General features: G+C 38.2%; 1 protein-coding gene across 1 annotated transcript in view; it reads right to left on the bottom strand.

Annotated features, from left to right (window-relative positions):
• Window positions 1-26,322, bottom strand: part of ak5 (adenylate kinase 5) — a 138,976-nt gene that overhangs the window by 72,438 nt on the left and 40,216 nt on the right. Inside the window, exon 6 of the mRNA XM_038291972.1 lies at window positions 16,607-16,798. Within this exon, the coding sequence (XP_038147900.1) occupies window positions 16,607-16,798 (192 nt within the window). The remainder of the gene's footprint in view (window positions 1-16,606; window positions 16,799-26,322) is intronic.

Here is a 26,322-nt window from a genome sequence, read left to right as displayed (position 1 = left end):
AATAGAAAAGGGGAGATTGTTCTAGAGCTTTCTCAGGGACTCTATTTACATGTCTAAATTTTATTAAGAAAATACAGATGTCCAAAGTTTGCAAAAAATAAATAATTATTAACATGTTAGTGTAAATGCATTGAGTTTTGTAAAAGATAAATGTCTGAGAGTGTCATTTCTGAAAAAAATCATATTTATTTAAAATTTTATATTTAGGGTAAAAAAATGTTTTGGCGTTAGAGCAAGTAAAACAACAATGAAATCGTAACTGCTGACCAACTTTTGTATGTTTCCACTGGTAGCATGATGATTAGTTTTGTAGAGCATATGAGGAAAAGAATATTGACCACAGTCACTGGCTGTGTTAGGCTGCATTTTTTCTTTTTTCCTTATAATAAACGCAGTGGTTAAAAATGTCTCTTTTGCTAGTTGCGCTTGATCCTTGGATAGATGCACATTTCGACCGATCAGTGCAAGGGTTTGGAAAACTTTTGCATGATCTTTCCACTACAGCATTTTAATATTCAGTCTTCAACTCAGTGTAGACTGCCTCGTTGGAACTTAAAAAAAAACAACTCCTCTTAACTGGGCATAACTTAAACGACTGCTCATTAAGACAGATAGTTAATTATTTTATAAATAATAACTTTTATTTATCTCCTAAATATTTTTTTTGTTTACCTGTCAATTTTTGAGTATAAGTAATACAGTTTTAATACCCGTAGCTGAACGCTACACCCCCGACCCAGTGCGGGACCCAAAAATCTGCAAAGACCCTTTAGTTGCTAAAAGAGTATACAAACTCTAAATCATATACATGACTGTGGGTGGTGATTTGGCAAAATTTCCAGTCTGACAGCTAAATATTCGGAGTGACATTGGCACATGTGTGGTGTGATATCCCTGAGGCTAGAGAACAATCTGTACAACTAAAACTGCTCTATCCAAGTTTTTTTATTGTCAGGTTTGGTGTCCATGAAATTTTGAAAATCACTTCGCAATTTTACAGTCTTGCAGTTTGATCCAGCATTTATAAGATTTACACAAAAAAAAAAGGTGAATCCATTTGTCTAACATACCATTTTAAGAAGAGTCTAGATTGCACTTGCTTTCAATTTATTTCCATTTGAAGGGTTGAGGGTACAGTCTTTGTAGTTTCATGGGATTTAAGATTATATTCAGCTGGGGGAGAATTTAAAACATTGGAAATGTAACCTGCAGTTAGTTGACTTTTATTTTTTGACTTTTTTTATTTTATTTTTTTGAGTGGATCATCAAAATAAGTGGTCCTTCTACCTGTCAATCATTCAGGTGATATTTTTAAGTAAGGCCGTCCTACATGCTACACGCTATCTTTTTCCTGCGCATGCAAACTTTCTGGCATGTATGTGTGGTGAACTACGATTTCAGCCAGTCCTTGAAGCTTGCCTTTCTCACCCCGGTTCTTTGAAAATGGCCAAGGGTCATAAGAGAAAATGTGTCTATGAGCAGATGAGAAGAAAAGAAAGGCCTTAGACCAGAGAAACAAGACCAGAGTGTTTTGGGGAGATTCTTGTACACGATAGCGTACACTGAAAATCCAGATTGGGCTTCCAGATGATGCCTCGGTCTCAAAGTTTAAATTGTTTGCAAAATTTTCACTCTAGCACACACCCAAAAAATCAGGTAATGATTTCTTTAATGTTCCAGTAGTCTTATTGGTGGGGAAACTTGAGATGAGATGAGATCCATCCGAGCAACGCTTTCTTTTTTCTCAACATTGTCCTGTCTGGCGATGTGGCAATAAGAATAATTGTCTTGATGCCAAAAAGAGCCCAACAGATTTTACTTTCACGAGTGGAGCAGTAGGGCCATCGCCACAGTGTTCCACTTGATTTATGCATATAAATTGCTTTATTATAATTCATGCAGGGAGTATTGCAGATTATATGGACACTGCAATGTAAGTAGAACAGAAAAGAAAAACAGAAAAAAGGAGAAAAGATGAAAGAAAGAGGAGATAAAAGGGAGATAATGATAAACATTTTCAGTCTGCTTCATCACCTGCAAAGAGATGTAAAAAGAACAGCACAACCAATGGACATGGTACGAGACAAACAACAAAGTAACACCTACATACTATCGCTGAAGTATATGTAGTATTATTTAATCTAACATGTACTCTGTGTTACCTGAAGATAAGAATATGGGCTTTCTGTATGGAAGTGAATCTCTAAGTACCTGGAACCAAGCATCTGTAGTTGTTTGTGAAAGTGCATGTAAAGTTTATCCAAAGGAAAAAATGCTCAATAGTGGTTGTGAAGAGCCGATGAGCCCCCCCAAAGGGACCCCAAGAGCGAAGGCACCAAGGAGGGGCCAACCCTGGAAATCCGACTTCCACCAAGGAAGGAGGAAAGACGGCTCTTATCATTGGTTACCCACACCTCCTCGAGGAGAAAAGGACTCATGCATGCTCTCACACACATTCAATAAGTTCCTTCATGGCAGCAGGTACAGGCTTAAATCTTTTAAAAATTTGCAAAAATCCTCTTTAAGTTATGAGTCACAGTTTCACTTCCTCCAGTTTCATTTCCACAGTGGCATCGTGTGTGGCATCTGTCCAAATGATTCTTTCAAAACATGGAATTCTGCTGAGCAGCATACCCTCCCTGTCCTGGACATAAGTGGTCAAGATTGATCTGAGTGAGCTGTTACCAGCCTCCCCCACCAGGAACCACCTGCAACACCCACCCAGTAAACAACATGCCCACTTTCACTGATGAGCGAGAGGTGAAAAATAGCAAGAAAAATAATCAAAGTAGAATTCACTCTTTTTAAAGGATCATTATTGCTCATTTATCTACAGTAGCTCGCCATATGCAGAGACAAACTATTTCTTGAATGTGAAATCTTAGTGGAAGAAAGTAAAAACCACATCATTAAATCTTCACATATTCAAAAATATATTCCTATAGTTTAAAAAGGCCTTACAGATTTGAGCATTGCTCATTGTTGACTCTGATGATAATTGCTATGATCATAATTGTTACTTAAGTGCAGTTCTTTTCTTCACAGCCTTTTGTTTTCTGAGGCATAAAAAATTATTGGGGGGAAGATTTAACGAGCCAGACAGACACGGAGAGTGCAGAGAAGTGGTGTTGTTTGTTCCACATTTTCTGTGGCTGACTGCCTGAAAGAAAGTGGCAACAGCAATTTACAGCTGGTTCATGCCATCGATAAGGTCTCAAAATGTTCAAATCACCAGGACTGCAGATGTCTTTATACTTGTGGCTCTACAGGGAGAGAAAAGGGATGTTACTAAAGGTGTCTCTACAGAAACAGATACCATCAGAGAAACAGTCGATTATTTTAGATACAAATTTATATTTGTAATAAACCAATAAAAAGACAAAAATCGATAAACAAAATCTCCATCTATATACAGTTTGTATCAATTTAAAAACACTATTCACCCCTATATATATATATATATATATATATATATATATATATATATATATATATATATATATATATATATATTTTTTATTTATTTTTTTTTTTCCTAGTAAAATGTATACATTTATGTTTTGTAGAGCTGTCCACGTATTCTGGGCATTGTTTTGATCATTTACTGCACATTTGTTTAAATCCTGCTTTTGTGTCTAAAGTCATCCTTTTGACCCCTCCTTGGGTTTTAAAGGGGTTAAAAGTGGTTGTCCTACTGATGGATTCTCCCATCTGTGAAACTCTGCAGCTACCCCACTGTTACCATGGTTGTTACTCCAATGAATACTCTCCTTCCAATAATGGTCCTACTTGTCATCATAGGTTAAATGTTGACCTGCGAGATATCAGAATATACCATATTAAGACCAAAACTTGATTTGAAATTGTAAGCATTCCATCAGCTGTGTTCCTTAGTTTCCATGATGCTGATTGTTCACCTATGTTCCCTTATAAACCTCTGAGGCCGTTACTAAACAGATAGATTAACACTGATTAAATCAAACACAATCTATTCAATTACTAAAGATAATTGTTAACATTGGATTTCATTTAGGGGTATCAGAGAAAACTGTGCCCAAAACCAATGCTGTTTAATGGGTATGCATGCCTTTAAACAAACTGTATTATACTAAATCATTTAGCCTACAAACATTACAATTTGATAACATTTAAGTGCTGGAAAAATAGCAAACTAAAAATTAGTCCTGACAACATTTTAATTTGAAGAGAAAAGCAGAATGGGTTAAAATAAAGTTAGGAAACTGTCCCACCGTATCAGGTATTATTTAACTGCCTCTACAGCTCTGTGTTAAACAGTGAAACCAGTCGTCTCACTGATATAACAGACCTTGTGGTTTTCAGTTTAAAACATATTCTCATTTTAATATTATATTTCCTGTTTTTTTTATGAGAAAGACCTTGAATATTACTCCCGGTTCTTCTTTCCTGCCGCTACGCCTCACTCTCACAAAATAAGATTTGTCTTTGACTGAAAGTTTTACAAACAGTTACTTTATCCTTTTTTTCCCATGTTCCACCCGCCATTAATAATTAACATGAATGGTTTGTGAAGTCACTCTGTGAATGCTGTGCAGCTAGAGAAAGATCAGGTTAAAGGATCACAAACTCACAACAAAACACACACTTTTTAATTCTGAAGAGGCTTCTGTGAAACATCTAATCCATTGTTATTATGTTAGCCAGAACCAAAAGGAACACCGTCACTTTTGCTTCCTCATTATAAAAAAAAATGTTGGTCTTAAAAAGTTTCTCAGAAATTATTTGAATAATAAACTGCTGGCTCTTGATTGAAGTTGACACGAGTAAAGATTAACCTTGACTTTTTGACTCCAGTCACAGATTTGACTTGTTTAAACAAAGAAAAACTCATAGTTGACTTGATGCTCTCATTAGAGCAGTAAACAAGCAAAATGTAGGGAACACTAAAAAAGTTGCTAGTCTATAGCATGACTACAAGAAAGAAACAGTTACAAAGGTACACTTTGGGAAAAACTCACTTTTTAAGTAGTTTTCTGCATAACGTATGTCCGGGAGAATCTATAATGACATGGTAATGACTTTAAATTTACACCATACGACCTGGACTTGACACTTGCAGTCTTTGTTGGGACATCACTTGATACTTCACTATGAAGGTTTTAAATAGAATAGAGAATAGAATAGAAAATCCCTTTATTATCCCCATATGGGGAAATGTTGGTGTTTACAGCACCTAAAGGATTATATAAATAAATAAGAGTAACATAATAGTGAAGAGTTGAAAAATAAATAAATGAAATACTGTACTGTAAAGTTTTTTAACAAAATAAATACTGTGCACCTCAAGAATAAATAACCAATATACAGTTATAGACATTTTTACAGTAAAGAATATTTGAAAATAGCAACATAAGAGCTGTGCAAAAATTACAACATGTTATTTAACTGACTAAGGTAGAAACTGTACAAAATCAACATGAATGTAACAATTTATTGTGGTTGTTGGGAACAGTGCTGGTTATAGAGTCTTACGGCTGCTGGGAGGAAGGATCTGTGATAACGCTTTCTGGTGCATTTATGGTGCAGCAGTCTGTCCTGAAGGAGCTCTCCAGTTCTGCAACAGCTTCATAAGCTTAAGCTTGTGAATTGGGAAGTAATTACTTAAAACCTCTGTTAATTCAGTTATTATGCTTAAAATACCAGAAATACTCTAAATGTCTAAATAATAATTTAGACATTTTAATATGAACTGTCTATTAATAGAAAGAATGAGAACTTTCATTACCCTAAACAAAATTTGAAGGGCATCTAGAAGTGTAAAGTTATACTTTTTATGTTTTTATTGCATGAAAAATAAAAATTTTGAAACTTAAGATGTAAATTAGACATATCTTCTTGTAGAGCAGCAAGAATAAAAGGCCAGAAAAGAGCTTACTTTTGATAGATTAAAAATAATCTGTTTCATTATCAATGGGATGCAGCCCTAATTGATTTAGTGTCTTAATTAGGTGGACTCCTTTGGGAACTAGAGAAATGTTTTGCAAAGATGTTCAGAAATAACAGCAGGAGATACATTACCAATTCAGTTCAATCTGTCTATTATGTCATATAAAACAAGATGAAATGTGAAATCATGCACCTTTATTTTGCCTCTTGGCAGAGCTAATTTCTTATCTGTAAATATGCAAAATCAATGCATGTTTACTTCTTTTACAAATTGTCCTGCAATAAATAACACATGGGATTTTTTTTCTTCGGGTATGAAAATCATGGGAAAAATCTTTACTTCGACCTTTAAACACATGCCATCCGGGTGAGTTTCTGAAAGGAATAGAAGAATATGATTGTTGGTAAGATTGAAGAAAGACAGATAAGGAGTGTGCAGACAGGTGACGCTGCTTTTTCAACGCTAGCTGGGACTGAATGAAAGTGGCGGAGGCTATCAACAGGGGGGCTAAGCCGTCGATAAGGTCTCCAAACCTTCAAATCATAGTGCTGGAGTCACAGGCTTTCATTGGGGTAGAAAACCGGTCACACTCAACGTGTGTCTGCACAAATATGTCAAACAACAATTGGTAGAGACCATGCACACTATAATACCAAAACAAAAACAGAAATGGAAAAATACAATAAATAGATGCTGCTAGAGGACTGTGTGAATAGAGCAAGAATCAACTATTACATATACAAAACAAAATCATGCTTCAGTGCCTATGTTTAGGGAATATGTACTTTTTTTATTTACAAGAAAAAAGTAATAGAAAAATCTGATAGTTTTGACCTCCTGAGTCAATACATTGTAAAACCCCTTTGCCGCTGCTAAAGCTACTAGTTTTTTAACCTTGCATCTAGTTACTGTTTTTTTCCCCTCAGTACAAAGGTGAGCCTCCTTCCCTGTATGATTTTTTTTTATCATTGACTAACAAAGTTTGTCTGTCTCTACAAATGTATAGATTAGTCATAACAGTGCCAACTGACTCCCTCCCCTTCAAACGTCAAATTGACAATCTGATAAAACTCAAATTCAACTTTAGTTTTTCTATTGAGGTAAAAAAGTGGTTTGCCAAAACAACATTTTGATTTACTTTAGATAATGGGCCTCTGCTGTATATGAAGACATCAGCCCAATGTCAGCTCACCTATATTTGTCCAACAGGAGGTCTGAACATTTATCAAAGATCATTTGTTTCTCCTTTTGATTGTTTTTCTTCATTTATATGGAGTTTTAAATGGGTAATCTAATTTTAATCGTCTAAGTTTAGTTGCCTCTTAACCAGGACTTCCTTGAAAAAGAGGTTCTACATTTAAACAGGACCTTCCTAAATAGAAATAAAGCAAACTAAAAATAATATGTGACCAGAATCCATGCAGTTTTCTGTGCATAGACCAAAAAGGTTTAGTTTTGTTCTCACCTGAATGGAATGTCTTCTTCCACATACAGTATCTGCTGGTTCACTTTTAGAGGAATTTCTTATGGCCTTTTTTAAAAAAAAGGTTTACTTTTTGCAATTTATCATTACGACCAGATTTTGATTTTTCTGTCGACTTCCCTTTTTACTTGCTCTCTTTGAAGACCTACAACTTCAATACACTAAGCATGAGGCTCTTGGTTGCCTCTGTGATGCCCTTGTCTGTCTGGCCAGATCAAGTGAGTTGTTAGTATGACGGGGATTCTTAGTTAATTTATTATAAAACAATGACTTGGTCGGTCTGCATTTGTTTTATACCTTTTCTTTCTCACAAGATTTTTTAAAGCTTCTAACGTTGCTTTATAGCTTTACCTTATTTGAACAGCTTCTCGGCTTCCTTATGATGAAAGAATCTCAAATAATTCTGAAGGCAATTGTTTAAACTGATTTTTATTTATGTGGCTCAGAGTTATTGGCTAAATTCAAATGATAAATAGCCTGAACTACAATAGCGCTTTATCAGGTCCGAGGACTCCACTGCGCTTCACACTAGATTCAGCCATTTACCCATTCAGTCACACACTGATGATAGACAGACAGATCGCTTAATGCTAGAGCTGCAACTAGGGATTATTTTGCTTATCGATTATTCTTTCAATTATTTTTTCAATTAATTGATTGATATCAATATCAAAAGGTTCATTAAAGAAGATTTTTACAGAATTAAACCAGGTAAAACCAAAACTTTTTCCACTTATGGAATTCTGGATAGATCATACTGACAGAGAAAAAGTAATTTTTATCTTAAATGCAAAATAGTTAGATATATTTTTTTTACAATTTGGTTATTATAACTGCTCTAAGTGGGTTTCTCTATCAGCTAATGCCATGTTTTAGAGTCTCTATACTGCAATTAAAGGTTAATAGATTACTAGATTAGTTGACGATTATTTTAATAATCGATTAATTCGATTGTCTCAGCCGTAGTTAAAAGTTTTCCATTCAAGGAACTGCAGCTAAATGCATTGATTCATTGACTTTGAGGGATTCACTCCTCTTGTTGTTGGGATCCAGAGGCTTGCCCTCCAGAGGGCGCAGAGGATCCCTTCCTGTTTTTCTGTTTTTTCTGTTGAGATCTGGGGTACTGTTGGGATCTGGAGATCTGCCACCTGTCTCCAGCAGAGAGCGCTGTGGGTCTCCTGGGCTGGAGCCTCCAGCACACCTGAGGATCATCAGCCCATCAGGAGACCTCCTACATAAGTAGCAGCCAGACCTGTCTTCAGCGCCGGAGTGTTGACCAGTTTTGGTTAGCGGAACCTGAGCCTCTGTTAACATTTAGAATCTCTGTCTGCTCTAGAGAGTAACCAGATTCTAACCAGCCTCTGTTTTCTCTGCTCACAGGAAAGTCCGACTGAAGTCTGTAGCTCTGGAAGAGCTTGTGCTTGGAAACCTGCCTGCCTGCCCAAGGAAGCCAAACCTGAAGACTCTCAGTCTGAATTCCCCAGCTAGTTCTCAATGGAGGACTAGGAAATCAAATCAAGGTCTGAACCTCGTTAGCCAGAAGCTAGACGCTGCTGTTGCTGAGCTATCTGCTGAATCCACAGTCTCTGGACCCAACCGGTTCCCTCTCTCCATCGATCAGTCTGAACCTCATCAAGGTACAAACCAGAATCAAACCCCTGACAAGTCATCGTCGCTGCCTGGCTAACCAAACTATTCATCTCTGCAGATTACTCTGTGATTCCTGTCCTGGACCAGTACCTGAATCTGGCCAATCATAACTCTTGTGTGCTTCTTTTAAATAAACTGTTAAACTTTTACCCCGTTTCCTGTGGTGTTCTGCATGTGGGTTTAAACACAGAGACCCATCATGACACTTGTATGAGCTTGTGGAAACATTAGACATTTGCTTGTATTCTACTGTATGGTTGTCTCTGCAGCAAATCCTCATACAGAGCATGCATGCAGTGATAGAAGAAAAACTTTCTTTAAACTGGAATAAACCTCCAGCAGAAGCAGGCTGAGTGTCAGTGTCGTCCTGCTGTGGCCGACTGGGGTTCAAGGAGACAAAAACACAAAAGGAACATAGAAGCGCTGATCCTTAAATAGTGTAGAGAATTTGATGGCAAACTAGCTCTATAGGCGGTTCTGTCTAGAAAAAGCAGGGCTGCAGAACTATTGGACGACCGGGCCCTCTGAACGAGGACAGTAGGCAAGGCAGAGGCGGCGTCTAACCAACGATGCAATGACAGAGACAGACAGCTCCAACTTTTTTAATCCAAACACCTACTATACGTCCCTTTTTTTCCTTCCTTACTAAAACAGAAACAGCAAGATTCTTGTTGTTTTTACCTCCATTTAAAATATATTTGCTGTCTGCCTATGCTACTACATGCGTGCATTCAGTTATCCCCTCCATAATTTCATTACCAATCTAAACATGTGAGATTGAATATAAAACAAAGAGACTTCACAGCTACCCGAGACCTTCCTGTGACACAAATATTTTCAGTACTGTATACAGTGCATGCATAATGAGAATCAGAAAAGCAGTTGGAGTTTTCATGAATACTAAAACCAGCTCAGCTTCCTTCCAAAGTCCAGAGAAATGCAGGGTTGCTGCATGAAATGGCTTCATGTCAAACAGTGTTATTACAGTGGTGCAGCATGGAGGATAGATAAAGGATGAGTTCAGAAAACTGCTGGCTGCTAAAATTGAAAATACTGTGACTGAAGTGTGATTAAAAAACTCAAAGAAATAAGAGACTGGGAAAAAATTATTCTGAAACAGAAAGTTGTTGAGTTGGGCTGCAACTAACAATTATTTTGCAAATCAATTAATCTGTTGATTATTTTTTGGATTAACTGATTAATAATCAGATAGCCGAAGGTTCCTTTAAGAAGATTTTTTTTTATAACTTTAAACAATTTAATTAAATCCTTTCTTAATTCCTGCCATAGACTGATCCCCATTCAACTTTAGGCTCTCTAATCTGATCCTACTTGCATTACAACAATCCTATAGTTTTATCACAATGTGTTATTCTTGTATTGATACAAGATACAAGTGTTTGTATTCAGGCAGCTTCAGGGAAGATATTTAATACCAAAATCTGTATTGTTACTTGGGTCTGACCTGAATGTCTTACAGTTCTGATATACTACACCTCATTATATTGTCCAAGTTACTATATAACCTTTTTTTCACTGCAGTTGTGCCATATGACCTGGGAAAATGTTTTAGGGTTCACTTGTTGATTCACTGACTGGCTAGTTGGGAAAGTCAAACAGGAAAAAATAAAACTCCAAGTCAACCATTCCCACATATCCATGATCCCAGGATTACAACCAATCTGGATGTTTGTGTTAAAAAATTATTTACTTTCAGCACCATAGACCCAAGTAAGCAAAGTATATGTTCTGTATTAACAAACATAACCAATAAACTTGTTTCCAATTAATTTAGAAAATTAATTCTTATGGTAATTAAAATACAATCTAAACCTCCAATTTCAGAACAGCAGCACTTATATATACACAAAACTGTGAAATTGCCTAAAAGCAACGGCAGAAAAATTGCACTTCAAAAATGTAAAAGTCTTCTACCCACCCAAAATAGACCTGCACCAGTTTCTGCGAGCCATTATTGCTATCTATAAATAAGCTAAAGGCACAGAAACTCCTGCTGTTACTGTTCCTTTGATACAAAATGAGGAAATTAATATTCCTTAAAGTTCTTTGCAGCAAAATGCTGCTGCCCCACGAGCAGAATTTGATCGGGGGTCTCCTGACTGACAAATCTGACATTTCTATTCCATTATCTGTTTCTCATGAATACTTATGTGCATGTAAACATGCCTATTTTTATTACATCCTTTTATCTAAGCATTTTGACAGGCAAACATATTGAACGTCTGACTTTTTTTTTTTGGTTGTGGCAGTGAAAGAGTCACTTATTCAAAATGAGTGCAGCATCCATCCAGTGAGGTTTGTGTAACACACTTCACACAAGACTTTTCAAACACACACTCAGACTGTGCAAACTAAGACCTTTTTTTTCTTCAGTAACAAACTTGGAGGAGATGTTCGGCATTCCCTGAGCACCGAGGAAGAAGCGGTTGCCTTAAGACTCAGACAGATCGATAAGACTCCCACCATTAGACTGGGCTGGCAATCAGCAGCACATGAGAGTGGGCCGATGTGCTGCCATACTAAACCTCAAACAGTGAAGAGGATCCCAGAAGTGTCTAGTTCAGGCGACCTTCTCACATGTCCCTCCTGTTTTTCATCTGGTTGTGTGTGAGAGAGGATAAGGCATGTTTTTGGTTATGTTACTAAAATACAGCGACCTCTTTGTGTTTCCCTTCTCCTCAGAAAGTGACAATACTGACCTATTCTACCAAAATCCCATCTGATAATCCATTACATGGATTTCTAATTTCCAGGTGGCATTTATACTCACTTGTTCCTCTGATGTCCATGACGTTTTTTATCAGATTGGCATCAGATGAGTCAAATGTTGTCTAAATTTGCCTAGAGATTAGATACAGACATTTATATTCTACTGAGGCTCATTCATTAGTGGCATCACTACCAGCATGATGAAGGTTGAATTTGGGTGGAATACATTGTGAATTAAACATCTTGTCAAAAAACAGAGATTTGAGTTTGATTAGGTCACTCCTTTTAAGGCAACCAATACAATGTGTATAAATAAAACATATATTTAATGTGTAAATTCTAGTTTTGCAGTTTCATCAGTAGAAGACAATGACTCTTATGTTTTATTAGCAGACCCATTATAGCTGATATATACACTCACCAGCCACTTTATTAGGTACCCCGTGCTAGTAACGGGTTGGTCCCCCTTTCGCCTTCAGAACTGCCTCAATTCTTCGTGGCATAGATTCAACAAGGTGCTGGAAGCATTCCTCAGGGAGTTTGGTCCATATTGACATGATGGCATCACACAGTTGCCGCAGATTTGTCGGCTGCACATCCATGATGCGAATCTCCCGTTCCACCACATCCCAAAGATGCTCTATTGGATTGAGATCTGGTGACTGGAGGCCATTTGAGTACAGTGAACTCATTGTCATGTTCAAGAAACCAGTCTGAGATGATTCCAGCTTTATGACATGGCGCATTATCCTGCTGAAAGTAGCCATCAGAAGTTGGGTACATTGTGGTCATAATGGGATGGACATGGTCAGCAACAATACTCAGGTAGGCTGTGGCGTTGCAACGATGCTCACTTGGTACCAAGGGGCCCAAAAAAGGCCAAGAAAATATTCCCCACACCATGACACCACCACCACCAGCCTGAACCGTTGATACAAGGCAGGATGGATCCATGCTTTCATGTTGTAGACGCCAAATTCTGACCCTACCATCCGAATGTCGCAGCAGAAATCGAGACTCATCAGACCAGGCAATGTTTTTCCAATCTTCTATTGTCCAATTTCGATGAGCTTGTGCAAATTGTAGCCTCAGTTTCCTGTTCTTAGCTGAAAGGAGTGTCACCCGGTGTGGTCTTCTGCTGCTATAGCCCATCTGCCTCAAAGTTCGACGTACTGTGCGTTCAGAGATGCTCTTCTGCCCACCTTGGTTTTAACGGGTGTTTTTTTTTGAGTCACTGTTGCCCTTCTATCAGCTTGAACCAGTCTGGCCATTCTCCTCTGACCTCTGGCATCAACAAGGCATTTCCGCCCACAGAACTGCCGCTCACTGGATGTTTTTTCTTTTTCAGACAATTCTCTGTAAACCCTAGAGATGGTTGTGCGTGAAAATCCCAGTAGATCAGCAGTTTCTGAAATACTCAGACCAGCCCTTCTGGCACTAACAATCATGCCACGTTCAAAGTCACTCAAATCACCTTTCTTCCCCATACTGATGCTCGGTTTGAACTGCAGGAGATTGTCTTGACCATGTCTACATGCCTAAATGCACTGAGTTGCCACCATGTGATTGGCTGCTTAGAAATTAAGTGTTAACGAGCAGTTGGACAGGTGTACCTAATAAAGTGGCCGGTGGGTGTATTTTGCACCCACTGCTTCAATTAGTTTAACACAAGCAATTCCCTTTGCACCTGATTTTTAGATTGGCTTTTGTCATGCAACAGGTTTGGACATGTTTTTAAACCCTAAATGTTATAGCTAGCTACATAACACTATTAAAGCAACATGAAAACATAGGACCAGAGAAAATGTTTTCGCACCATGTCAGTAACCCCATTCCAGCTAGACTTTGACCTAGAGCTTTTTGATTGGATCACTGCATCTCCATGTACTTTACTTTTGGACCAGTCCTCTATTCGACACCTCCAGTTGGTACAAAAGGCTGCAGCTTGTTAATTGACTGGTGCAAAAAGAAATACGCACATTGACTCAGTAATGGCCTCCCTTCACTGGCCACCAGTTTCTTATAGAATTCATTAAAATTGTACTTTTGTTATTGATTCTTTACATGCTCTTGCCCCTTCTTATCTATCTCAACTGCACTGTAATCATGTTCCTAAAAAAAACCGTAAGGTCTATGGCTCAGTTAATGCTGCCTAAACACAGCCTTTGCTGTGCCTTTTGACTATAAAAATACACAAACTGTAGATATTATATCAGTTTTGAGGACTAATGTTTTGGTACACAATTACCTAAATGCTGTTGTTTCTTAGATAGTTGCTCTTTTTTTTTTTTTTTTGCTTTGCTATTATGTCTTTAATTCCAGTGGCTGTTTGTAGCAACTTTCTTTGTGTCATTCTTGTATTTCTATTTATGTGGTTGATCTTTTTTTTTCATTTTTGTCTCGTGCTACATTTGTTTTAAAACCTATATATTTTGTTTTTAAATCACTTTGTGCAGCTTTTCCTGTTGGAAATGTGCTTTACTGTATATATACAAAAATATGACCTTGACTTCAGTGTTGTAGTACTCGAGATCGGTCTTGGTTTCGAAACCGGTCTCGAGACATTTTTTGATGGTCTCTGTCTCGTCTCGGACTTGACCACATTTGGTCTCGGTCTTGTCTCGGTCTCGGGCGCTGAGGACTCGGCATTTTATTTCAAGACCGGTCAAGACCACAACTGTGGAAATAACGCTAATCATCGGAATATTATCAGTTTCTTTAAGATCCTTCTTTTTATTGGATGCTTGGATTCAAATCCAAGCAATAACCTGTCTCATTGGCAAATGCATGTTTTTTTTTGTTTTTTTTTACCGCTGTTACGCCCACCCCCTTTCACCTGTGCGCGGGCTGCAGCACTTTGATTGAAAGTCACAATTGGTTGTCTGAGAATGGGATAAGATGTCGGCCAAATCATCGGTTATAAAATTCGACTAAATAAATCACAAAGAATATATTTGTAAAGCAACATTGAGAAAAACGTATACAGCGCAATGTAAGTTCTGCAGTGCTTCACTATCAGAGACGGTAGGGACTACGTCCAACTTTTATCGACACCTTGAAAGAAAGCACAAAGAAAGGTAAGCTACGTACATATTTAAAACATTATGTTGTGGCAGTATGTTGAGAGACCGACAAGCTGTGAAAACATTGAGCACTTCTGCCTTTTCTCCATGTTCCATCTGATTCAGCGACAGGGTCTTAGAACTGAAAAAAGTCAGTCAAGCTTTTGTGCACGTATTTCAGTGGGGTTTGTATTTCCGCAGATGTCAGCAGTAGTTCAGGGAGGAAGTGAAGGAGATCAATTAATTTTTTTCAACAAATTCTCTGTCTCATAACATATTTTTACAACTTGGTGACAGATATGGATTTATTTAAGAAAAGTTATATAATATAGCTTTAATCTGTATATGAGAGAGAAACAAGAGAAATGATTGACATTTTTTCAGTTTTACACATTTGCACATTGTTTTGAAATAGCACATTTAAAAACAACATAAATGTATGTACTGTTTATGAAAGGCAGAGAAAATACTATTTTGATCGACTTTGATTAATTGTTTGAAATTCTGTGATTACTACACAGAAGTACTAAATAAAGATGTTTATTCCAGTTCTGTGTGTTAAATATCAAGGTGTTTTTATGTTAATGTGGGTCTTTTAGATCAATTTTAGTGATTTTGATCATGTTTCACATTTTATTGTCACATACTGGCGCTGGTCTTGGTCTTAACTCGGTCTCGACTTCCCTCGGTTTTGGTCTTGACTTGGTCTCGGGTGAGGTGGTCTTGACCACAACACTGCTTGACTTATAAGTTTTGATATGCTCTGCACCATGAAAAAAAGCAGAGATACCCTGAGGGCTAAAAATTAGAAAGGATTAGACTGGGACTGGTATTATGCAGTACCATCGCATATTGCCCCCCTTAAAGCACTGAGAGATAAGACTTTTACCGGCAGCCAATGATGGAAACACTGCATGTTTCATTTCAGGAACAGGACGCTTGCTAGAAGGCAAGACATTGATCACATTGGGGTTTATTGAAGCGAGCCACAGCCTTCTTTGCTTTGCTTTTTTTCACGACAGCCAACACATGAGTCCAAATGGAACTGCCTTTAGTCTAACCCTATCTGATTAAGAGGCTCTGTGTTTACTTCAAACACAGAGCTTATTGACGAACACATATTTTAAAAACATTCGCTGAGACAAGCGTAGCCACTATATATATATTAGCTGCAGGTTTGTCCCCTTCCCAATGGTCAAATGCAGATGGATGAGATTTTACAGCACATAAGTCTGTGTACCTTTTTAAAACTCAGAAACTTTCATTTAGAGCACTGTGTGGTTATTTCATATCTTCAACTTGCACATTTTGGAATAAAACAAAAATTATTCTTCTCAGAAATACATGGAATCAGATATTGCCTTTTCCTCACATTGTGCAGCTTAAAAAGAAATTTAAATGTGTTCTTCATTATCTGACTCGGATTAAAGTGTTTACTTTATGTTTGACTTAATGTAGATAAAGGCTATAAAGAGGATTCCCAGCATTATTATTTTTTTTAAAACACAGAATAAAGTTAATTTGAACACAACTTAAAAAGTACATCGTCAGAAGGACTTTGCAGTTCCACGGTTTCTAAAGCTGAAGGGTTCAAATCCTCACCCCCCGCCTCATGAACAGAATGCGCTTAAAATGCAATGACTAATAAATGCAGCAGATGATTAGGAAGGTGTTTGGAAGGAAATTAACATATTTTCATAATCTTTTAAAAATTTTTTTGCTGTTATCCAAAGATATGTTTAACTGCAGTCTCACCGTAACAATCAGGCCCCTCTCCTGGAAGTACTTGACCAGAGGAATCGTGTTTTGTTTGAAGTTGGTCAGGCGACGGTCGATGGCCTTTGGATTATCATCGGGTCTTCCCTGTTGCTCGGCTCTCTTCTGCAGCCTCTCCTTCAGACGGCTGTTGGTGCAGGCCAGGAAAACGACAAGGTCTGGAGTACAGATCTGCACAGATAACAGAGATGTGTGGAACTGTTAGCAGCCGGTTCTCAAATGCTAGGAGAAGGTTTCATTCATGCATACAGTGCTCAGATCATTTAGCAGAGAGAGCAGCTGCAAATCCCAACAGTCAGGCAAAAAAGTTAACATGTTTAGTCACGGTCTTGGTTCTTGTTTAAGTTTTCTTTTGAGTTTGCAGTTTCACTTTAATCCATGTTTTTCTTTGTTTTTCTAGTTTTATTGGATTAATTCATATTTTGTGGTGTTTTTTCTGGATATATTTGAGTTCTTAGGTTGCCCTTTGTTGCCCTCTTGTGTTGGTCTCCTTTTCCCTAGCTCCTTTCTAGAATCCTCTGTTCACACCTGCCCCCAATTAGCTCATTAGTCCTGTCTTTGTTCAGTCTCCCATTTATACTCTTCCTGTGCTGGTTCATCTTTTCCAGGCTCCTCATACTTGCTTTTCCTGACGTCTCCATGGTTCTGTTTTTTTCTTTATTTTTTATGTTGGATTTTTGGATTCCTGCTCAGTTGCCTGTCAGTACTAAATTAAATCTTCAAGAACTCACCTCTGCCGCATTGCCTCTGTATTTGGGTCCTCAAAACCTAAACCAAACCCCAACATGTTTAAGATGAATTTCTTAGAAAAAATAAGGAACTCATTGTTAAAGAAGACAAAAATATAAACTTAGCTGATTTTCTTAATTTTAAATCCCTGTGTGAGGGACTGAAGCTCATTGTTTTTAAAATCACCTGCAGCTGCTCTAGAAAATACATGGTTTTATTACAGCCAGTATCAGCTAGATTCTGAACGCCAGCAGGAAATTTTTCAGTTTGTCTAATTTGCAAAAAATAAAAAACAAAACACAAAAAAAACCCAGATTATACTATGACCTAAACTAATGGTAAAAAGATTTAAATTTCAAAAACCAATAAAAAAAAGATGACACATTATTTGAGCCAGTTAATAGACTAAAACCACAGCCAACAAGTTTCCTATCAGTGACATATAGCTGTGATTTTTAATTCACATATTTGCAAGAAAGAACATTTTCTAATTTTGAACAGCTGTAAATTTGAAAGAAAGATGGTAACTTATCATGAAAAGACATACACTATATTGCCAAAAGTATTTGCTCACCTGCCTTGACTCACATATGAGCTTAAGTGACATCCCGTTCCTAATCCATAGGGTTCAATATGACGTCGGCCCACCCTTTGCAGCTAGAACAGCTTCAACTCTTCTGGGAAGGCTGTCCACAAGGTTTAGGAGTGTGTTTATGGGAATTTTTGACCATTCTTCCAGAAGCGCATTTGTGAGGTCGCACACTGATGTTGGACGAGAAGGCCTGGCTCTCAGTCTCCGCTCTAATTCATCCCAAAGGTGTTCTATCGGGTTGAGGTCAGGACTCTGTGCAGGCCAGTCAAGTTCATCCACACCAGACTCTGTCATCCATGTCTTTATGGACCTTGCTTTGTGCACTGGTGCACAGTCATGTTGGAAGAGGAAGGGGCCAGCTCCAAACTGTTCCCACAAAGTTGGGAGCATGGAATTGTCCAAAATGTCTTGGTATGCTGAAGCATTCAGAGTTCCTTTCACTGGAACTAAGGGGCCAAGCCCAGCTCCTGAAAAACAACCCCACACCATAATCCCCCCTCCACCAAACTTTACACTTGGCACAATGCAGTCAGACAAGTACCGTTCTCCTGGCAACCGCCAAACCCAGACCCGTCCATCAGATTGCCAGATGGAGAAGCGCGATTCGTCACTCCAGAGAACGTGTCTCCACTGCTCTAGAGTCCAGTGGCGGCGTGCTTTACACCACCGCATCCGACGCTTTGCATTGCACTTGGTGATGTATGGCTTGGATGCAGCTGCTCGACCATGGAAACCCATTCCATGAAGCTCTCTGCGCACTGTTCTTGAGCTAATCTGAAGGCCACATGAAGTTTGGAGGTCTGTAGTGATTGACTCTGCAGAAAGTTGGCGACCTCTTCGCACTATGCGCTTCAGCATCCGCTGACCCCGCTCCGTCAGTTTACGTGGCCTACCACTTCGTGGCTGAGTTGCTGTCGTTCCCAAACACTTCCATTTTTTATAATACAGCTGACAGTTGACTGTGGAATATTTAGGAGCGAGGAAATTTCACGACTGGATTTGTTGCACAGGTGGCATCCTATCACAGTTCCACGCTGGAATTCACTGAGCTCCTGAGAGCGACCCATTCTTTCACAAATGTTTGTAAAAACAGTCTGCATGCCTAGGTGCTTGAATTTATACACCTGTGGCCATGGAAGTGATTGGAACACCTGATTCCAATAATTTGGATGGGTGAGCAAATACTTTTGGCAATATAGTGTATACATTTATGATAAAACGTTGGGTACTTTATTTGGTAAATTTAGGAGACCCACATCTAAATAATTTCAGACATAATGCAAGAATGGCAGCTTTTTCTTTGTTTCAGAGGTATATTCAATATCATCTTTACATCTGATGTTTAAACCTTGTAAAATACCCACATGTGCATCGTCATAAATTTATGACTTGATTCTAGAGAATCTATAATAGTTTTTCATTTTCAAGCTCAGGGAATATCTTAGATTTTAAACCTTTATTTATGTCTTTAGGCACAGATAACTGCCTTCTTGACTGACCTACAACTTTTTAGCGTAACTGAATAGAATTTTATTATGAATATTTGAAATTCATAGGGTAATAGGGTTTCTTTGGGGTAAGAATTTACTTATCCTTTTTTGATTCTCTTTTTTTGTATCGATAAGTGCTCCATAGTAGAAGAAAAATCAACCAAGAATATTCCACAATTTATCAGTGTTTAACGAAATATGTTCTCTTACTGGTCTGGTATAAGTGCTGCAGTCATTTTCTTGGCAAATTGTGTAATAACTTTTAGAGAAGGATAGATTCAAACAAACAGATGAACAGAAAACATCTTCTACGTGAATAAACGAGGTTACAGAGTTATAAATAATAGATAAGGGAGCAGATATAAACCCTTCATTAAAGTAAATTGCTACCCCAGCCTTAAATAAAAAAAAAACTACAGGAGATTTTGTAATATACAACACGGATTGGATCGACAATGTTGGAGCATTAACTCAAAGTGTGTGTCAGCTATTGATTTAAAACATAACAGTAAAAATTATTTTCGTTTTTTATCCAAGACACCAGGAAGCTGATATTCAAAAAAGAACGTCTGTGATATTAAAAAGGGTTCTTTTCCCAGAGAGCTTTAAAATCATTCTGTAGGTTTTGATACTAAAATCCAAACTGAACAGAAAATCAGTGCAAAAAAAAATCAAAACAAGGCTTGAATCAATGTGCTGCATTAACAACCAACCTCCTAGTTGTTAGAGTATTATTGACAGGTTTAATGAAGATGTCGAAAAAAAGAAATATTTCCTACCTAGAACGGAGAGGATATAATATATAGATAGACAGATTTATTTGTCATTTTGTTTACACAAGTGTGAAACAAAAAGAAATTTCATTTTGGAACAGCTCTCTGGACAATTTCATCTTTTTTAAAAGTGCAGCCTTGAAAAATAGTAATAATGACAATAGGACACATTCTTTTCTTACAAAAAAGAAAAATGAACTGTCCCCATTCTCTAAACTAAACTAGAATGTTAGATAATTTTTTTATTAAAGTTTCAGCCGGAAGGAAACAAACATATTTCGTAGAGGGAAATTAGTAATGGGGTGATGGTGGTCAGTATGTAGAGCTGGGGTCTCCAACCCAGCTGAAAAGGCTCATCATCATTTATACATGTAAATAAATAAAAATTATAATATATGGCAGAAACTGCAGAGAAGTCTGAAGTGTCTAGTTTCAGGTAGTCAGCATCCCGGTGGATAATCCAGGTCCATAAAAGCTCACCTACACTTTAGGTGATTTTTCCCAAACGTCAGTAATATTTACATTCAGCTTGTAATGAGATATATATATACGGTATGTGATATTGCTGGTGAAAAAGCTTACGCTGACAGAAGTTTGGGTTGGGGTTCACCCTTCTTTCTCCCCTGTGCCAATTTTCCCAAATACCAAAACGTATTAAAAGCTTTGAGTCCTCTATGGTTTATTTTTGGTGTTGCTTTTTAAATCCCTTCAAAACATTGCTAATAAACTTGGCTCTGCATATAAACAGTCTGTGTAGGTTCAGATATAAAACAGCGCTGTATTTTCAGCACATGTAAAGTTACGCCACCTATCTACAGGCATTATTCAGGCTAAATTAGCGAAGACTATTACCTGTACAGTCAGTGCAGAAGGATGCCCCTTACACCTGTTCATCTAGCTCACTGGAGCAGGAAAGTTTACAAACTGTTTTATTTCTATTCGTACTGTGTCATTTGGTTTCCCCCTGTATTCATACATACAGTATGTGAAATGTATGCCACTAACACTCCCAAGTCTGCATCTGATCTGGCACACAGCCACAGATAAAAATAGCCTGAAAGAAGTCTACAGAGATGCATGCCACTGTTTTCAGTTAAAGTTTCAGTTTCCATAGAAACCAGGCACACATGCATTTTTCTCATATTAGGCTGCTGATGTGGGGGGTGATACACATTAGTATTGAGAGGTTATTATTCTTTAGAATAATATATGAGAGGAAAGAATTTAACGACATATTTGATTATTTTTGCACTGCCTATTGAGTAAGTTGGGTTTTCTTTAGGAATTAAATATATTTACTTCTTAGAAAATGAATTAAACCAAACACATTGATGGAGCAGATGTCAAACTCATCTCAACAACTAATACCCTTTTAGCGATGTTCTGTTAAATGCACTCACTGAAATTGAAACAGCTGAAACCCGACTAAATTACTGCTGTTATACAGTCTTTTTGTTTGATGTTTGCTCTTTTTTCTTAAAACATTAGTAATTTCTCCTAGAGAATCAGCTACATAACTTTCTTCAAAATACTAGATAAGGCACTTTGTAAAATAGCTAATTCAATTTGGTTTACAAAACTGCTGAAAAACGAAGAAAACAGAGCGTATTATTTTGTTTATTAGGTTTTGTTTTGCTCCTTTCGCTTCTTAGTAAATCTGCCAATCTCAGCCTAAACCCCCACATCCATCATTCAGCATGGAACACATGTTCTGATCTCAGGAGTATCTGCAGGTTCTGTAAGAACAAACCATTCCCCTTTCAAACAAACAAAAACGGATAAAAAATATAAAAATGTTAAATTTCACTGTTTTGACTCTAGCACATTTTTAACAGTCCCAGATCAGTTATTCTAAACTAATTTTATTTTTTTAACATAAAATTAGAACATTGCTCGTGTAAGTAAATGTAATGACTTGATTATTATCTGGATTAATTTCCAGTTAACTAACTCTTCAGTACACAAAAATATGTTTTATTCATCTATCTATTGTTGACTAACCCTACAGAGTAGCAGAAGCTTGCATCCAGAGGTCTTTGAGTGAGAGGTTGGGTACCAATCGGACAGGTTTCATGGCCATCACAGGGCAACATGAAGGTACATAGAACAAACAACCATCTATAGACCTTTAAGGGAGAGCAATTATCCTAATTGTTATGCTTTTAGACTGTTAGAGGCAGCCAGTGTATACAAAGAGAACCCCACCATGCATGGAGAGAACATATAAACTCCATGCAGAAAAAAACACTTGGATCCAAACCAATTACATTTTTTGCTGCAAGGCAACATTGCTAATAACTACAGTATGCTTCAGCTTAATTCATTAAAACTAAATGAATACATGAAAACATTGTTGTTCTTTTTCTTTCTTGGGAATAAAAAAATAAAAGCAAAACAGAAAAACATATTGTTTATTAGCCTACACACGATCTTTAACCTTGGGATGTTGATTAATTCTTTAGGAAAATACTATTTAGACTACGGGTCGGCAACCCAAACTGCTCAAAGAGCCTTATTGGACCAAAAAGAAAAAACAGATCTGTCTGGAGCCACAGAAATGTAAAAGTCTTAAATAAGCCTTGTGCTTGCAACAAAACTAGCAGCAGTAGTGGAGTTTGGAGAGGCAATCCACTTCTTAAATCTATGTTTGTGCTCCTCTAATTTATGCAGAAGTTCTGCAAGCGCACCTTTTCTCTTACTCCCAGCTTGGTGGTCGGCTGCATATTTAGCATGCCTTCCCTGGAAATGCCATTCCCAATTACTCTCTTTATTTTTTGACAACCTCTCTTTACAAAGAAAAAACACAGACAATTGTTCCACATTGGTAATGGAAGCAAATGATTCGGTCCATTCTTCTTTGAATCCTCTTTTCTCATCAGGTATCTTCATTTTTTCCCCTTTGAGATCCATGGCCCAAGACTCACCCTCTGCCTTTTTTGCCTGGCACCATGCCATGATGAAAGATGTGTTGCAGACTATGATCTCTAGGGCTATGATGCAAATTTCCATTGTAAGAAATGTTTACATTTATTTTTTATATTTATTTATTATACACATTTTCAATTACAATTCCAGTAATTAGGGTAGTTCTCTGTGCCAAATGCATCCAAAAAAGTGCAAACAGGATGCAAATATAACCTGAAATCATACTAATAAAAGTACAGAGACTAGTATTCCTATACTATACACTCACCGGCCGCTTTATTAGGTACCCCATGCTAGTAACGGGTTGGACCCCCTTTTGCCTTCAGAACTGCCTCAATTCTTTGTGGCATAGATTCAACAAGGTGCTGGAAGCATTCCTCAGGGAGTTTGGTCTAATTGACATGATGGCATCACACAGTTGCCGCAGATTTGTCGGCTGCACATCCATGATGCAAATCTCCCGTTCCACCACATCCCAAAGATGCTCTATTGGATTGAGATCTGGTGACTGTGGAGGCCATTTGAGTACAGTGAACTCATTGTCATGTTCAAGAAACCAGTCTGAGATGATTCCAGCTTTATGACATGGCACATTATCCTGCTGAAAGTAGCCATCAGAAGTTGGGTACGTTGTGGTCATAAAGGGATTGACATGGTCAGCAACAATACTCAGGTAGGCTGTGGCGTTGCAACGATGCTCAATTGGTACCAAGGGGCCCAAAGAGTGCCAAGAAAATATTCCCCACACCATGACACCACCAACACCAGCCTGAACCGTTGATACAAGGCAGGATGGATCCATGCTTTCATGTTGTAGACGCCAATTCTGACCCTACCATCCGAATGTTGCAGCAGAAATCGAGACTCATCAGACCGGGCAACGTTTTTCCAATCTTCTATTGTCGAATTTCGATGAGCTTGTGCAAATTGTAGCCTCAGTTTCCTGTTCTTAGCTGAAAGGAGTAGCACCCGGTGTGGTCTTCTGCTGCTGTAGCCCATCTGCCTCAAAGTTCGACGTACTGTGCGTTCAGAGATGCTCTTCTGCCCACCTTGGTTGTAACAGGTGGTTATTTGAGTCACTGTTGCCCTTCTATCAGCTCGAACCAGTCTGGCCATTCTCCTCTGACCTCTGGCATCAACAAGGCATTTCCGCCCACAGAACTGCCGCTCACTGGATGTTTTTTCTTTTTCAGACAATTCTCTGTAAACCCTAGAGATGGTTGTGCGTGAAAATCCCAGTAGATCAGCAGTTTCTGAAATACTCAGACCAGCCCTTCTGGCACCAACAATCATGCCACGTTCAAAGTCACTCAAATCACCTTTCTTCCCCATACTGATGCTCAGTTTGAACTGCAGGAGATTGTCTTGACCATGTCTACATGCCTAAATGCACTCAGTTGCCGCCATGTGATTGGCTGCTTAGAAATTAAGTGTTAACGAGCAGTTGGACAGGTGTACCTAATAAAGTGGCCGGTGAGTGTAGTTGAACCTCTATGACTGATAAAAATGTCTGAATGAAACAAAATGCCTTCACATTATGCTTACACACTCTACCTTAACAAAGACTATATGGTTTTAAATAAAGTTTTTATTCCAAGATAACTAAAACCCTGAGCAAAAACAGATATCACAGTTATTGTTTAAATGTCATTAATCCATTGAACATTGTTTCTTAGTATTTTTGTCATGACCTTGGTTCTGATGTCTGGCCTCAGACATCAGAACCATTTCACTCACCTGCGTAGCTCTGCCCAGTTCTCATTACCGTTCATCTAATCCACATGCTTCAGACTATATTTAACCAGCCTTCAACCAATCATCAGTGCCAGATTATTCAAGCTGCAAGTTCTCTAGCATACCTGAGTGTTTCTGATTACCTGATCCTGACCTGTTGTGCCTCTTAACCTCTGAGCCTGCCTGTTCCTGTTCTGACCTGTTTGCCTGATCTGCCCTCGATACTCCTTCTAGATTTCTTCGGTGTACGGAACTTGGAACTGATTCCTGACACCGTCCTGGATTCCCCTTCTGTACCTCTACGTATCACTGATCTTCTGGCTCAGACTCCTGAGCACATTCTCGATTGCCCTCTGGATCTGCTTTCCTTCGTCTGCTTGGTTCTCTCCAGCCTGTCGTCCAACCTCTTGGAACTCTCTGGGCGGCGCCCGTCACATCTTGTTGGCAGCCGTCTGGCTGGAACCAACCTCATCCTCTAGAAACCGATTGAACTTTAAGACGAAGTTAGTGATTCTCACGTTCATTAACATCCTCCACCAGATTAATGTAGTCACTAACCTGTGTTCTCTGCCTCCAGAGGTTTGTGCCTTAGCAGTTAGCACTGATGCCGTTCTCTGCAGTTTCATCTTAAATAAACTTTTTACGAACCCTAACTATTTCCCTGCCTGGAAAAACTGAGTCCTCTTGTTCTGAGCCTGACAATTTTCCTCAAATTAAATGGAACTCTCAATCTCGTCTTGTTTGTATTAAGTTTTTTCTCTTTAGTCTGACTAACTTAATACATTTTATTTTAAGATTATTTAGTGGCCTTTATATTTTTATTTTTGAAAGAATGTAGACAGGAAAGTTGGTTACAAGAGAGGGGAGAGACATTCGGCAAAGGTCATCTGGACCAGGACTCAAATGTGCGACAGCCATACGCTAGGGTGACCAAATGTCCGTATTTCCCAGGACAAGTTCGTATTTCACATCCTGTCCCGGGCGTCCCGGGTTTTTTTTTAGAAAGTGAGGAAATGTCCTGTTTTTTTAAATTACCTTCATTGGACCATTAAATTTACAGACGCTAGGGCACTGGGCACGACGCTGCGTGTGACATCACCCCTGAGCCCCGTTAGTGCGGGCAGCCCTGTTCTTAATCAGAATATAGATAGCGTGGCTGTCAGTACGCCAACAACATGCAAAGGCACAAATGTATGTTTACCAACGATTTACAAAAGAGTTTAACCACTTTCAGAGCAGGTTGAGACAAATGGGAGGCCTTGTGCACAGTGTGCAAAGCAGGCACATATGTCTCTGTGTCCAATGGAGGTTCAAGGGATCTGAAAAGCCACCTGGACACCGAAAGTCAAGATAGTCTATTGATATGTTTGTTCGTTTTTGGTACATTTTGAGTTATTTTTGCTACAAAAGAGGTATTTTTTGTTAATTAGCTCATTTGTTAATTTATTTTTA

The sequence above is a fragment of the Cyprinodon tularosa genome, unplaced genomic scaffold, assembly GCF_016077235.1.
Source record: "Cyprinodon tularosa strain WSP-4 unplaced genomic scaffold, ASM1607723v1 ctg304, whole genome shotgun sequence".
NCBI lineage: Eukaryota > Metazoa > Chordata > Actinopteri > Cyprinodontiformes > Cyprinodontidae > Cyprinodon > Cyprinodon tularosa.
This window is presented reverse-complemented; position numbering and strand designations above follow the sequence as displayed.